Genomic DNA, 14,740 nt, shown 5'->3' on the forward strand with positions numbered 1-14,740 from the left:
TACTATATTCCAGATTTTATCTTCCTTAATGCTCATTCATAACCGTGGGAGGCAGGTATCAACATCTATAGGTTACAAACAGGGAATCACAAAGATAAAAGTAATTGTCCAAGGTCACACAACTAGAAGTGATGTGATGGATCTACTTAAGACGCTGTGCTCTTAACAGCTGTATACTGCACTGCCTTTCTGAGATGCCTTGTTTCTAGTAATCTGAACTGTTCAATATGGAGAGTAGAGCCACACCGTCAAAAATATTACACGGCTGCCAAAAGATTATCTTGTCGTTACTGCAGCTCTCTAGGTATAAAAACCGAACCAGACGGTAGAGAACGGAGAACTGACACCCTGCCTGAGCACCTGTCACATTACAAAACCTGCCACTTCCAGAAGTTATCTTCTCTTCCTATTCTAGGTTCCTCTGAGCTCTAAAATGTCCCTAAGAGTACAAGAACATCATGAAAGGAAAAATGAGAAGCTTCTGTTACGCTGTTAGAGTGTCTCCACAAAAAGTTACCAGTGAATTCCCAGCATACCAGATAACAACCAAGAGCTGTTTGGAGCTCAACCACTGGAAAAGGGGAGGAGAGAACTCCATTACTTTTCAAGCGCACAGCCAAAGAACTGCAGCTGAGGGCGTCTTAACGCTTTCCTACCCACTGTGCACACTGTGAGTTTCAGCTTGTGACAAGAAAGTATTCTCAAAACGAACAAGGAAAACAACAGAAGCACTAATGCGTAAACTTTCACAAAATTCTAGTAGCAAATCCACACTTAAAGCAAGTTCCAATTTTGAATGTACAGCCCAGTTTTTACTTTGTAAGGGTGGGAATCCTTTGCTTTATTATAATTTGGGCATGTAGAGGAAAAAGTCCAATTAATTCTCCCTTCCACATATTAAAACACTTGTTTGGGGATTATGGATGATTTCAGATTTTAAGCTTAAAAATACACTGTGTAATTTTAAAATCACCCCCCCTCCCAAATTTTATTTACAATAAAGAAGTTTAAAAGAACTGGAATTTCAGAATCTTGCCACTTAATATTTTTAATTTTAGCAAGTCTCTTAACACAGTGCAATTTATCAAATTGGGAGTCCTACTGAAGTAAAATCTTGGGGTAAAAGGAAATTAGCATTTCACAGCTGTAATCACTGTTCAGGTAATTCGCTGAGTTTTTGTTTCACATAAAAATCAAGTCTTTCTATATACTCAAAGCAAGTAAATTTCATGGTATGCAAAGTATGTATCTCAATGAAGCTCTTTTCAAAAAATCAACTATTTCCATCAGTATAATTATTGTGGCCTTTAATATGTATTTGCAATACTATGGTCACAGTTTAAAATCCTACTATTACCCCGTTCTCTACAATGAAAGCCTGGATATGAAAAAAAGATAAGGGTGGGGTTTTCTGCAGTTTTTTAGCTAAGTTCTTTAAAAAGAAAAAAAAAGTACCAACAAACCCAATTCCTGCTTAAAGGAGCTAAGGCACTGCAGACGAGGGAAATAAACCTTTAAATCAAAAGATATTAATTTGTCACTATATAAAGAATCCACCATAGGCAATGACTAGGATCTTTCTCAGTGAACCAGATTGGTTTGTGTTATTTTTAATTAAAAATCCTCTGAATATTTCAGAAGTAGGATATGAGTTATTTCAGGCAAAATTCAAAACAGCATTAAAATTCCCCAACTACTTAAATTTTAACAAATTTTTAGTCATTAGTCACAGAGTAACAAAAGTGTTAAATTGTGGTGAGGTGGGGTAGGAGAGGGACAGCTGGTAACTTCCAAAATTATTTCTAGAATAAATACATTCAATATACCAACAGCATTGATTCTTCTTATAGATTTCACAACACCCACAGTGTCTATGCCATATGCTGAAGATTTTCATTTGAACTGAGATGATTAAACTGTCTGATTAAATAGTAAAGGAAAAGACAGGCAGCACTCTAATTGTGTACCTAAACTGAATACATATTTTTATATTTCTATCCGAAGTTCGAACATAGCAAAAAATAACAAAGGATGTGCTGAGTGGGCCTAGCTAAGTAAATTTTTAAAAAGTAAGCTACTAATTTAAACCTTCAAGATTCAGTGCTTGATAGTGTCCCCAAAACTTCCATGTAAAGCACAGAGACTCTAAATATTTTGTATCCATTCCAGACGTGAGACAATGGTGACATAATGCCAAAAGCCTAAGACTTCTTTAAATTTTTAAGTATTCTTTTAATTTATTATACACACACACACACTTTTGGTCACAGAAGGCGCAACTGATTTTTATGTTAATCAAAACTCTAAGAAGGCAATCGAATCTTTTCTAACAATCTTTTTAATGAATCATAAGCCCAAATCTGATGCTACCCGAAGATTTCAATGTATTACTACATTTTCCTCAAGTTCAAAGGTAAGCCTTATTACAAATAACGCATGGAAGAAAGATAAAAACACAGAAACTTTCTGTGGCATTATGCATAAAAGAAGAACCTGGAAATCTGTATACATCTGTAGTATTCATTTTATTACTGCAACTATAAAAAGAAAATTGTTCACCCTAGAAAATTAAAAAAGAACAAAAATTATCTCACTCTCATGCAAATACTCAGACTGTTCAGCAAGGATGAATACAGTGCAATTTTGGATTTAAAAAATTAAAAGTGGAATCAACTGCCGTTCCAGCAAAAGCTCAGCAGCCAAACCACACGATTATACTCACCACTCCCTCAGGCTCAGAACCACAGGATACAAAGCTTCTAAAATTGTCCAGCCCTTAACCAGCATGTTGCTGTACCCTGTCAGGGCAAGCAACAGAAAAAAGCAGCAATATTTCTACGCTGCTAAAAAAAGAATGCAGCCTGTTTACTGCATCACATTGGGTAAATACGCAGAAACCAATGGACAGCGAGGAGGAAAAAGAGGAGTCTCGGCCGTCTGAGGGGAAGATGTGGTGTGGAACACTCCGGGAGCTAACTGATGCTTCCGAGTGGCAGCTCAAGTCTCTAAATGCCCCCTCAGTTCTGCTTCCAGTTCCTCAGCAAGTTTACATAAGCACTGTATCTGCTGCCAGCAAATCATTAAATTCTTCCACAAATACACACAACACTGAGAGTCAAAGAAGACGGCAATGGGGTAAGTTACTAAAAGTTTAGTTCTGTATGAAATATTTTAGATTACATATGTGGAGCTGCCCTAACTTCTACTTGCAAATTGCACAATTTAGCTTTGTATACCCAGGAATTAAAGGACAGTTTATATCCTGTCAACTAAGTATAATTTGACAATCTCTTCCCTCAGCTAGGAAGCAGTGAGTGACAAGGCAAGTTAATGACATAAGCAGAGGATAGTAAATCCTATAATTAAGACACGATCATCTTTAAGGCTCAAAGCTTTAAAATAAGATTTTTTTTCCCCTTACACTTCATATATGATCATTGTCAAAGCATCAGATCAAACAGTAAGAGACTGTCCAGATTTTTTTTTTCTTGCTACATTGAAACATTTCAAGTGCTTCTATAAATGAATAGCCTGTCATTTGAGTCTTACCTAGTTCTTGTCATGCAAGCATTTGTTGCAATGGTACTTCTTTTAACAAAGTTCTACTTGCTCCCTCTTTGGTTCCTCTGTCTATTTGACCCTTAAATGCACATGTTCCTCAAGGATCTGCCCTTAGCATCTTTATTTTCTTTACAACCTACCCTTTAATTTCATCTACCGTCATTCCTACAAATGTACTCTGAAAGTCCTTTAAGGCACCACACATTTATCATCTCCTAAAATTGACTCACCTTCCATCTCAATTCTCCCAAACTGCTCATACTCCAAAAAGTCCCCGTATCATACCAGAGCAGTTCATCCAAATGATCAAGCCTGAAATCTGGGAGTGAATCCTGACTCCTTCTCCCTCATCCCCTCATCCAATTAATCTTAGGAATTGTACTTTCTCAACGATATTCAAACCTGTACAGTGCAATCCATCTCACTATCATCCAAGTCCAAAGCCCACACTCAGACTACTGTACTTTAATAACCTCTAACTGCTCTCCCTCCAACCTCGCTCATGTGTTCCCATAGCAACCTATGTTTCTGTTTTAGTAATGTGAGCCATTCAACAAATATACACTGAACGTGTACCATGGGCCACCCACTGCATCAAAAACTATACATACAGTGTCAAATGAAGCAAGTACTAGGTGCTTGTAAAGCTCCCTGTCTGGTCAGCACTTGTCCTGCCCCCTAGACTAAGCTTCGTGAGAGCAGAGATGATGTCATGATGCCTGTATGTCTAGTAAGAGGTCCCGCAGTGTCCTCAGCACCTATGATAACTGACATGCAGTATGTGTTGCATACGTACGTGATGATTAAAAGACAAAATTACCAAATACACATACAGCCTTTAAGTCTTCACCTTTCCTAGCACCAGCGACTTACTCCAGCTGGCTGCAGATTACTTCCACGCGTATGACTCACCTTAAACATCTTCCCCAAACCCACACTTCTCCTAAGACTACTCAGGCTTAAGATGCCACCTCCCACTCACCTTCTCCTTGCAGTCTTTCTCTGAACACCACAGCACAGTTTTTAGGGGGCGTGCCACTTCCTTCTTTGTGCCATAGCCACATAGCCATCTATCCAAGGGTCTAAGAATTGGGTAAACTTTTAAAAACTAGGGACTGCTAGCAATACCTTGCACATGCAGGCACTAAAATAATTTGCTGAATGAGTAAGTCCCTAGGAGAAATCCAACAAGAAAATAAGAAAGGCTGAAGGAGATTATCTATGACCCCAAGGGCATACTGACAGTGCCTATAACTGAAATGGCTACAAGAAGAGATCAGACAGCTCCGTTCCTGGAGAGCACCAGCGCAAAAACAGGTGAGACACCATCAGCTCAATGGCTTTGGTTTCTTCCTCTAGGTTCCTAGGCTTTTGACTCTAAAATATCTTATTTTTTGTCAGAGGGCATATCTAATATATAAGACCATAAATTTTAAACTTTTTAAAAGTAGCCAACATTATTTCCTTCCTGAAATTGAATGCAAAATCTCGCCAATAAAACATAAAAACAGAGCTATCCCAGTTGAAGCTGGGTCAGATAGAGGCCCACCTGCTCAGTCTCTTCAGTATTCTCTCCACACAACAGGCTCTAATCTACCTCCTTGGAAGACATTTTGAAAACTTTAGCTCTAAAGGCAGCTCAAACTTTCCCTGTTCCACCTTCCAGTATGGATCAAGAACAGCATGGAATGCTCAGGAACTGACCGTGAGAGCCCTGTGCCAGGGAAGGGAGCTCTTGTGAAGGTGACACAAGCAGAACTGAGCCGGGGCGGACGTCTGCATTTCTCCCATCAATCTCCTGGACCTGAACTGCTCCACTTCATGAAGACAGCACAGTAAGACACACCTAGGACAGCTTCCCACAGGTGCTCCCGTTCTTGGAAGACCAAGCAAAGAACCAGGATGGAATCAAGGGAAAAGGTAACATGGGGCACACAAATCACTTAAGTCTGTTTCTGATCTGGGCTGTGAACTGAAGAAACTGGGCCTGTGAAGTTCACATAGCCCAGCCGGCTAAGAGAATGGGGAAAATCCATAGGGACTTAGACCCAAAATTCCAGCTATTATGCAACTGCCTAGAGTGGCGTTCTCTGTAGATGTCCTTCTGGAACCAGGTGCAGCAAAGGGTAACAATCCAAGAAGCAATCATCCTGTCCTGACAACATGCTGATTCTAAAAACATGTTCATAAAGTATTTTTCTTTAAAGCATAATTACATAAATCCTATCACTTCTAAATATCCCTGAGAGGTATTATCATTTTCCAATTAATGGATCAAATAGCTAATAAAAATACTTGTAACTAAGTTCATAAATCAGTTTATGTCAGATGTCATAAATGGACCACTCCTTTTGACTTCCAGGCCAGTCCTTCAGTCCGGCCAGCACATTTTACAAAGTTTATGAGGCTCCGGGAATTTACCTGGGGTCAACTGACTTGAACACCTTATATTTCATTTTCTCAGCCCAGTAGGAGTGAGATCCATTTAAACTTCAGTGCAACGACAGCAGAGAGAACTCGGTAGCAAATTGCCCAGACAGCTGTTCAAAAAGCCAATTAAATAGCAGGGGTGTGAAGAATACTTAGAATTCTCCAGAAAACCTGTGCAGCAGAAATACCCTGAGTTCAGGTAATGAAAAGAAAAAGGTACAGCTGAATAACTCACCAACTAACAATAAAACCAAAAATAATGGCATTTAGGAAAATGAAAAGTCCCCTTGAAGACTGCAGAGCCAAAGGTTTAATGCCTATTGTTAGAATACAGCAAACTCTTGATTCAGAGGTACAATGAAAAAACCTGAGTAGTGATTCCTTCTTTAATAAAAATTAGAATCATGCTATCTAATAATACGTAAAGTTAGAGAGCAGTAAATAAATACCCAGGAGGGAGAATATGACAGCCTACATGGAAAGAGGAAAATTAATAGTAGCTCCTGCTTGATTTCAGGCATATGCAAGAGCAGGCTCATTTCAAGAACGGAATGAGTCTGGCAAATACAAATGATGAGAGAATTTTGACAGGTTTGACATATTAATCATAGGAGGAACTGCCAACATTCATTTTGTGATCATACTTGTGATCATCCTACAACACACAATCATTGGGGGAAGAAAACCCTACAAACTCCCAACAAACTAAACCCACACAAAGTGAGTCATCTCAACCTTTCGCGTTTTCATAACTGAAACCACCACTTAATAAATCAGAAATCATTTCTTCCTCCTTTCAGAATAAAATACCAACGACAACAAAAAAAGACCCATTATTTTACTTCCTAACCAGAAACCACATAATTCACCAACTAGTGCGCAAAGTCATTCACAGAATTCCACACGTGCCATCATCTAATAGTAAAGTCATAGCAATCAGAGAGTAAATGCACTGTTTTCCTAAGCCAGACATATATAAGACATCAGTCAGCACTACATGATCAGAAACTCAACATTCTTTTCTATGGACTAAAGGAAGAACCAGTTCAAGGCAATATTTTAGTGTTTTACTTCAGGTTTTGCAAAGAATTATGAAACTTTTGAAAAAATTATGCTAAAGCTATAAAAAAAAACCTTAAGCATCTTTTTCTGATTTAGATTATATGCTAACTGTAGAAAATCTGGAAAACACAAATTATAGATAAGAAAAGAAAAATAATTCATAATCTCAGCACTTTCATAAGAATCATTTTTAAAGCCTGCATGGCATTTTGTTGCAAGGATGTTCTGTAATCAGTTTGCACCACTTTCCCATCATTGGATATTGAAGCTTCTGGGTTTTCACTATTTTATAAATACTACCGTGTAGATATCTTGGTGCAGAAATCCTAATGCAGTCTATGCCTTTAATCATTTCTTAAGGACAGATTCCCAGAGGTGAAATTCCTGGGTCAATGAGTATAGGCATTACTTAAATACTTGATAAGATATTGCCAAGTTACTTTTGAAGAGTTGAACCAACTTAAACGTCTGCCTTTTCTACTGTACCTCACAGCCACCTTTGCCTGTTATTGTTAAAAAGTCTTTGATCATGTGATAATCCAAAAATGATTTCTGCTTTTAATTAGCATTTCTTTATTAGTGAAACAGAACCATGTTCCCCCAAATCTTTACCAGTCAGTTGTACTCAGGCTTTTATACGCCACAGGTGTGTGCTTCAACCATGGAAGTTGGTGGTATTTTGCTTTCTGATTTGTGGAAGTACTGCAAATACTGATTTCTTATATTTGATATTGACTTTGAGTACTTCCTCAAATCTTTAGCCACAGATTTTTATAAAACTTCCATTTCATACCTCTCTATCCCCTATAAGGGCAGTATAAGTATGTAGTTGTGAATACCCACCCAGTGTTCAAATGACCTGGGCTCTAGGTCTGAATGGCACACGTAACCCACTTGGTTTCATCTTTCTCTAAATGACTGGATTAAGTGTTCTTTTTTGCTACAAGATCCAAATTGATTTCATTTTTCCCTCTGAAGTTTCTCCTCTGGTGATCCTACAATTCTTAAATTAACTCTCTTCATAAATATCGAATTTAGAAAAGCCTTACTGAACATTCACCTACATTGTAATTCAAAGATTTCAGCAGGCTAGCAGAGATGTAAGAAAAAAAAACAATAAACAGGACGTAAAAAAATTAGGGAGAAAATTAAAATGTAGAAGAAAGAAGTACTTAGAATGGCACGATATATTTGGGAAATAAGGATATTCCTCTACAACCTGAATTACAAACCTTCAAAGAACAACTGTCACTGTGGTGGTCTCCACTTTTCCGGGGGATACATCTCAGTGCGCCTTAAAATCTCTTGAAACTACATGCAAAACTTTGTGTGAAAATTTGCACTTTTCTGGCACAATATAATTCTGGCTTCCATCAGCTTCATAACAAAGTTCATTTTGCAAAAATATTTAAGAACCCCTAGCCTAGACAAACAGCGCATGTCTTACCTACTGGTCCACCCTTTCCTCTTTAAAGCATGTTGGAATTTTCTGTGCCCTCTTCTCCATTTCTGAGATTATCAAGGACCTGTTTCTTCAATGATACCAATAAACCTTTCTACTACCATTACGGGATAAAGGGGTACTCATTTCCTACACAGGGGCTCCGCCAAAGGAGATAGTTACTGACATAACAAAAAATGGAGTTTGCAGTAGAACTGGTATTCACACAGAAACACTGTGTGATTCAGAAGTACAATAAGAACACCTTAGTAGTGATTCCTGCTTTAATAAACACTGGAATCTTGCTATCTAGTAATATCTAAAGGGAGATAACAACAAGTAAATATGCAAAAGGGAGAATATGATAGACCACAGGAAATCACTTTTGTCCACTGAAGTCCAGCCCACTACTACAGAAGCCCTGTAAATGATACTGGATCAGTCCACACCAAAGCTGAGCTATGTAATAGGTAAAATTTCTCCTAAGAACAAGCATCTTCATTTGACTCAGGAAAAAAGGGCCTCTACCTCCCAAAACACCAGAAGTTTTCTTTCCTTTTAGAGGAATGTATGGGTGAGGGAGGGGACAGAGACATGCCACTGACAATCACAGCCTAGAAAAGCAGAGAAAGATGGCTGCAGCTGTTTGTTTAAAGTTGCCCACTCCAAATCACCCGAAGTGGGAGTCTAGGCAGATCCAGTTCCCTCAGAAAGCTGGGCTTCCTCCTCTCACCCATTCCTCTACGCAGGTGCTATAGCTGTGGGACGTGCTTAGAACTCTATCAACTCCTGAGATGGAAAAGCGGGGTATGGGGAGAGGGGAATCTGTCCACTCTGGCTCCCCAAAGAAGCCCGACAGGGCAATTCCAGTTTAGGGTAGGTAACAAACAACTACCGACTGGGTTGGGCCTGCAGGCTGCTTGGGCCCCCAGCTTGAGAAGGCATCTCTGGGGAGCAGACCGTAGGGGCCCTGGATGGGAAAGCAGGCCAGGCTGTGGGCGCAGCTTGGTCTCTAACATTTAAATATTTAGACCAGGGACAATTCATGAGCCCCTTCCCCAGACTTTTGGCAATATCTAGAGACACTTCTGGTTGTCAAAAGTTTGGCAGACAGAAAGGATTACAACTAGCTTCTAGTGGGTAGAGGCCAGAGAAGTTGCTAAACATCCTACAATGTACAGGACAGCCCTGAACCTCTCAAACAAAAAATTATCCAGTCCAAGACATCAGTACAACAAAAATTGAGAAACCCTGATTTGGACTATGATTTGTAAGCCTCTGCCTGTATTTTTGTCTAAGGCCTTGCAAATACTTCAGGCAGGTCTGCTAAGAACCTAATCATAAACTATAAAACTTTTACAACACTATTTTTAAGGGGAAAAATTATTTTGGGTTATGGTATCTAAAGAATAACTTCTCTGACTCTACTTAGAGTTCATTTGTTTATTCAACATTTACCAAACACCTATTATGTGATCAGGCACAGTGCTAAGCAAAAGTGACAGTGTTAAAAGAAACCGACAGGATCTGACGACTGCAGACTCAACTCCTGCCTGGTTCAGAGGGGTGCAGTATGAACAAAGAACTGGGACTATGAAGTCAGACCCATCCAGTTCCAATCCCAACCCTACCACCTACTGTCATTAGGCATGCTACTTAGCTTCCCTGAACTTCAACCTCTTCATTTCTATAATTGGTCAAACAGGACCTCCCTCAATGTGGGAGATAATTAATTCCCAAAAGCACAAAGTATATTGCCTGGTGTACAATCAATATTCAATAATTAATTCCTATTGCTAATAGCAAACTTTAAGTTTTTATAAAGTAACCAGTAAGTTGGAAATTGCTAACATGCCTGTAAAGCGGCCGCTAACTGTGACTGTGACAGCTGCAGCACAGTTTTAGCCACATTAATTGCACGGCATATTGTCCTCCAGATTCCGGCTCCTCTCTCCTTCCCCAACCTTACCTCCCACCACCTACCTCATCTTCAGTGCAGCCCTATGGCCCCATGAGTGGGAACAGATTGAAACATGAGATCTGGTAAAACCAAAACAATGTCAAGCCAAAGGTCACTGTGAGGAAGAAAATTCTCCAGCTATAACTCTGGCAGTATACATAGGTGCTGGATGGGAGAGGGAGATGGGGAAGAGGGGCAGGGAGGCAGAGAGAATGAACAAACACAAAAGGCTCACCAGCCAGTGATAGGACAAGTTTACTTGGAATGCGTTTCCAAACGGAAACACTTCAACCAGCATCCATTCTTCATTTCACAATTCATCTGTATTCTGCACTTCTTGCATAAGAATGGATTGAAAAATAAGTCAAATATAATTAGCCTCATCAATGGGAAAAAACCAAACGCAAATGGACTACATTACCACAGCCTAACAAATGCAGCCAGATATCAATGCCAACGTCTAAATGAGAAAAGAAGCCATTAACCACAAATTACTGAAAGTATAATTTAACAGCAAAGAATGGTAATGAGCAGCAGTTTCCCTCAGCCAATATACAGTAAGTTTTCATATTTAATAAAAGAGCACAAATTTTGGACCTGTTTTGAGATAAGTCACCTGTCAGCTAAGGAATCCCTTTCATATAATAGTTTACTACAAAGTTCAAGTCTGTACCTATATAATCAAGCATCTCTCCACTAAGCACAACCAGCAGCATCCCCAGCCTCCTTTGCAGGCCTCCTGTGACGCCAAAGGAAAGGCAAAAACGTTAAATTTTCCTGTAAGCTTACACATCTGATGTCTGCTCTTTTTTGTTTTAGTGTAACTCCAGGGAAAATTGTTTAAAAAGATAAACTATTAGCAACTTAGCTAGGGAAAAATATGCATTATCTATGCTCATTGTGATTAGGAAATATAGGGGCCAGATCTGTGTTCAAGTCCTGGTTCCAGCCCACCTGTGACCTTAGCCAAATTACTGAAACTCATTGAGTCTCAGTCTCCTGATATGCAAAATAAGATTAAATGATTGGATTAAGAAGCTTGAACATTTCTTTCACTCAAATTCTGATTCAGGGTTTGAAAATCTTCAAGATCAAAATGTTTCCTAATGGTCCCCTGAGCGGAAGAGGATGATACAAAGGCCTTTAGAGAAATGATGTGACAAATTATAGGTCTGTAGGTTTGAAAAGATCGTTTAGTGAAAGTCTTGAAATCTGTGCTTAGGGATTGTTTCAAACTACTGCCTGAATATAGAGTGACATGACCACGGAATCGTTCCTGTGTCGCAGCAACTTCCTGTCAGGCATCCTTCCAGGTACCTGCTTTCTAAAAAAGAGTCTATGGATCTCCTGAATAACTCCCATGAAGCGACTGTAAACATTCATGAAATAAGCCACCACTCAGCCTTCAGAGGTATAGCCTGCTCCACTGGATTTTACTCACCAATTCCAGTTTCAAGGACTGAGAGTATCAATATTCTAAATATGCGACAAAACAGCAAGAGTAGAATAATTCTATTACTTTGCAACAAGGGTCACTTTCACAATCACGGAGTCTGAAAGGCCTTAGTGATCATCTTCCACACTTTAATTTTACAGAAAAGCATTATATTTATTTCACTAAACCCTTAAGGATTAACTGGCAGAGCAGGTACATGAGCCTCTTACCTCACTTGACATTAAAAAGAAAAAAAGCTTAGCTTATTTAGGAAGGGCTTTCTTCCTAAAAACATCCCTAACGAAAGTAATAATTTTGCTGGAAATTATTTATTCTATACGCACACTTTCTGGGAAGTACTCATGTGCACAGTACTGTCCCAGCAATTCTGGGGGTTCTGGCCACAGAAGGAGAGTAAAAGGCAGTATGAACACTGCTGACTTCGCATGGGTACCACCATTCGACACCACACTTCTAAGCAATCACAGAAATTGTGCTGTAATAAATATTAACAGCAATGACAGACAACTCAAATGTTTCCCTTGCTCTCCACTCAGGTCATGAACACTGTATTTTTAACTATGCAAAGTACACTATGGCTCATCCATACATCATTTCGCACTATAAATCACGCAATTAAAAAAAAGTTTTCTGTATCTACTCTGCGAAGCTAGATAACCTTAGAACATAATTAAAATTTTGTTTAACTGCATAGGATGCTTATATTTGCCATTTTACCAATAAATACCACTTGAAGCCTTAACGTGTTTATCCCCTCCCCTTTGCTTTCTCAGAAAGTAAAAGATGAGCACAGTGCTAATTCACTAAATAACATGAACATGAATTTAGGAACAATAAATTGGCGATAATAACGATGACAATATTCCTTGGGTCTAGAGGAATAAAATTAAAATATAGACTGCTGACGTATGTACTGGATACAAAATCCAAGAACATAAGTTTAAGACACACAGTACTGTTAACAAAATCCACCTTACTTGCACACACATGAGGAGTTCTTAGTAACCTTCACATCAAGATTGTTTAAAAATTTGCCACAAAATTGCAGAAAACTTTGTAACATCAGGAGATAATTCCTCCCTACTCACCACCAGACAGAACATGCATTTGAGGCTGACCTGGAAATCCAGTGTCCCATATGTCTACCAAAATAAGGACAATGAGGAGGAGTTATGAATTCCAAGAAATATGAGCTAATTAGAAACATAATGACAAGGGTTTCAAGATTCCACAGTGTGGAACACTTGCTCAAAACAGCCCTACTTGAAAAGAATCCGAAATCAATCACTATTATGCTTCCTCACATATCCAGACAGGCCCCTGGGTTTAAGGTCACAATGCGATCCTCTGGTTGTTTTAAAATCAGTCGTGAGTAGTGCTGTCGTAGTACCCTATTTGTCCAAAATGCCTCCACTATCCACCGCTTTTCAAACTTTAGGGACCCTCAGTAACACGTAGGACATGCAGATTCCGGGGCCCACGCTCTTATTCAACTTGCCCAGGCAGGAGCCCTAAATCGGAATTTTTAATCAGCTGCCAAGGGATCTGAAGCAGGTGGTCCAACATTCACACGACAGGGCATCTAAGCCCAACAAGTTCCCCAAAGAGCACCTACTTCAACCACCCGGACGTGTTACAGACGGGGAGAAAGTCAAGGCTGCTGGGACTTCGGGGGCCGCGGGGAAGGGCGATGCCTGGTCCCCGAGGAAGTGGGAAGGCAAGGGCGATGGGACGGAGCTATTTCCATTTTGCTCTGGAAAGGGCTGGGAAAAGAGGAGGACTTTGAAGTCCCACAGGTCTAGCTTACTCCCAGCTCTGGCACTTACTAGCGGTGCGACTTTAACGCCGGGGCCTTGGTTTCCCCGTCTGTGCAACGGGCTCCCACGCCACACCCCGGGGAAGGCTAAGCCGAAACGAAACTAACTCGGCCGGTCGCGGGCACTTCCTGGCTCTCCCCAGCCCGGCCCGGCCGCCCCGCCGCCCTGGCGGACCGGTGACACCCGGAATGCGCGCCGAGCGGGCCGCCGCCTCCCAGCGCTCCCTGCCCGGCCCGACCCTCGGCCGGCCACTCACGGGTAGGCATGGTGACCCCGAGCCGCGCTCGCCGCCGCGCCCAGGCTCAGTGGGGCCGCGCAGGGCGCGCTGATCGCACCATGACGGGCGGGCGGCGCCGGGCCGCGAAGGCCGAGACGAGGCGAAGGGCGAAGGGCGGAGGGAGCCGACGCGGACCCGCGCCTCACGCAGCGAAGCCGGCGACAGCTACCACTGCCGGCCCAGCTCCGCGCCGGACGACGCGTTGGGCGTCCCCGCGCCCTGACGTCAGCACGTCGCCGACGTCCCGGCCCCACCCCCACAGGGCGGCCGCGCTCCGGGATGGGAGGGGCGGCTTTGCGGGGCCCGGGACAGTGGGGAAGACAGCGGGGAGGACGTCGCAGCGTGCACGACTGCGCGCTTCGTTTGCTTGCCAAACCTTCGTGATCTGAGTAACATTCGTTTTCGTGAATCCTTCTCCGAGGTTTATTAGCAATATTTGTTTCTTCCAGTTGCACCACTTTATGAGGCTGTGAGGATAAGCATGATGGCCTTGAGTGCATCGAGTCACTGCAGGCTTTTTCTGTTATGAGCTATTGAACTCGCAGTGCGTTCGGGTTCTCGGAAAACATGATTCATTGGAGACTCACCGAGGTCATCCGGGGCGAGGGCTGCGCGTGTTTTGAGAGGACAGAAAATGTAATTTCTTCTTGCTCTCCCGGTGACTTTCAGAGAGATTTTACGCCTCAGTAGTTAGTTTCCTCCAGAGAGGGCGGTTTTGTCCACTTGACTGAGTCAT

The 14,740-nt window shown here is 41.2% G+C and overlaps 1 protein-coding gene across 4 annotated transcripts in view; it reads right to left on the reverse strand.

The window, feature by feature from the left end:
- EFR3A (EFR3 homolog A) overlaps positions 1–14,222 on the reverse strand; it is an 89,403-nt gene extending 75,181 nt beyond the window's left edge. For 2 of the 4 annotated variants that reach the window (XM_032468171.1, XM_032468173.1), the window contains exon 1: positions 13,984–14,222. In XM_032468171.1, the coding sequence (XP_032324062.1) occupies positions 13,984–13,993 (10 nt within the window). In that variant the 5' untranslated portion in view covers positions 13,994–14,222. Of the gene's footprint in view, positions 1–13,736; positions 13,853–13,983 lie in introns of those variants that run through there. The other 2 variants (XM_032468174.1, XM_032468172.1) reach the window with 2 other exon arrangements.
- Positions 14,223–14,740: the final 518 nt, after the last annotated feature.

The sequence above is a fragment of the Camelus ferus genome, chromosome 25, assembly GCF_009834535.1.
Source record: "Camelus ferus isolate YT-003-E chromosome 25, BCGSAC_Cfer_1.0, whole genome shotgun sequence".
NCBI classification, from domain to species: domain Eukaryota; kingdom Metazoa; phylum Chordata; class Mammalia; order Artiodactyla; family Camelidae; genus Camelus; species Camelus ferus.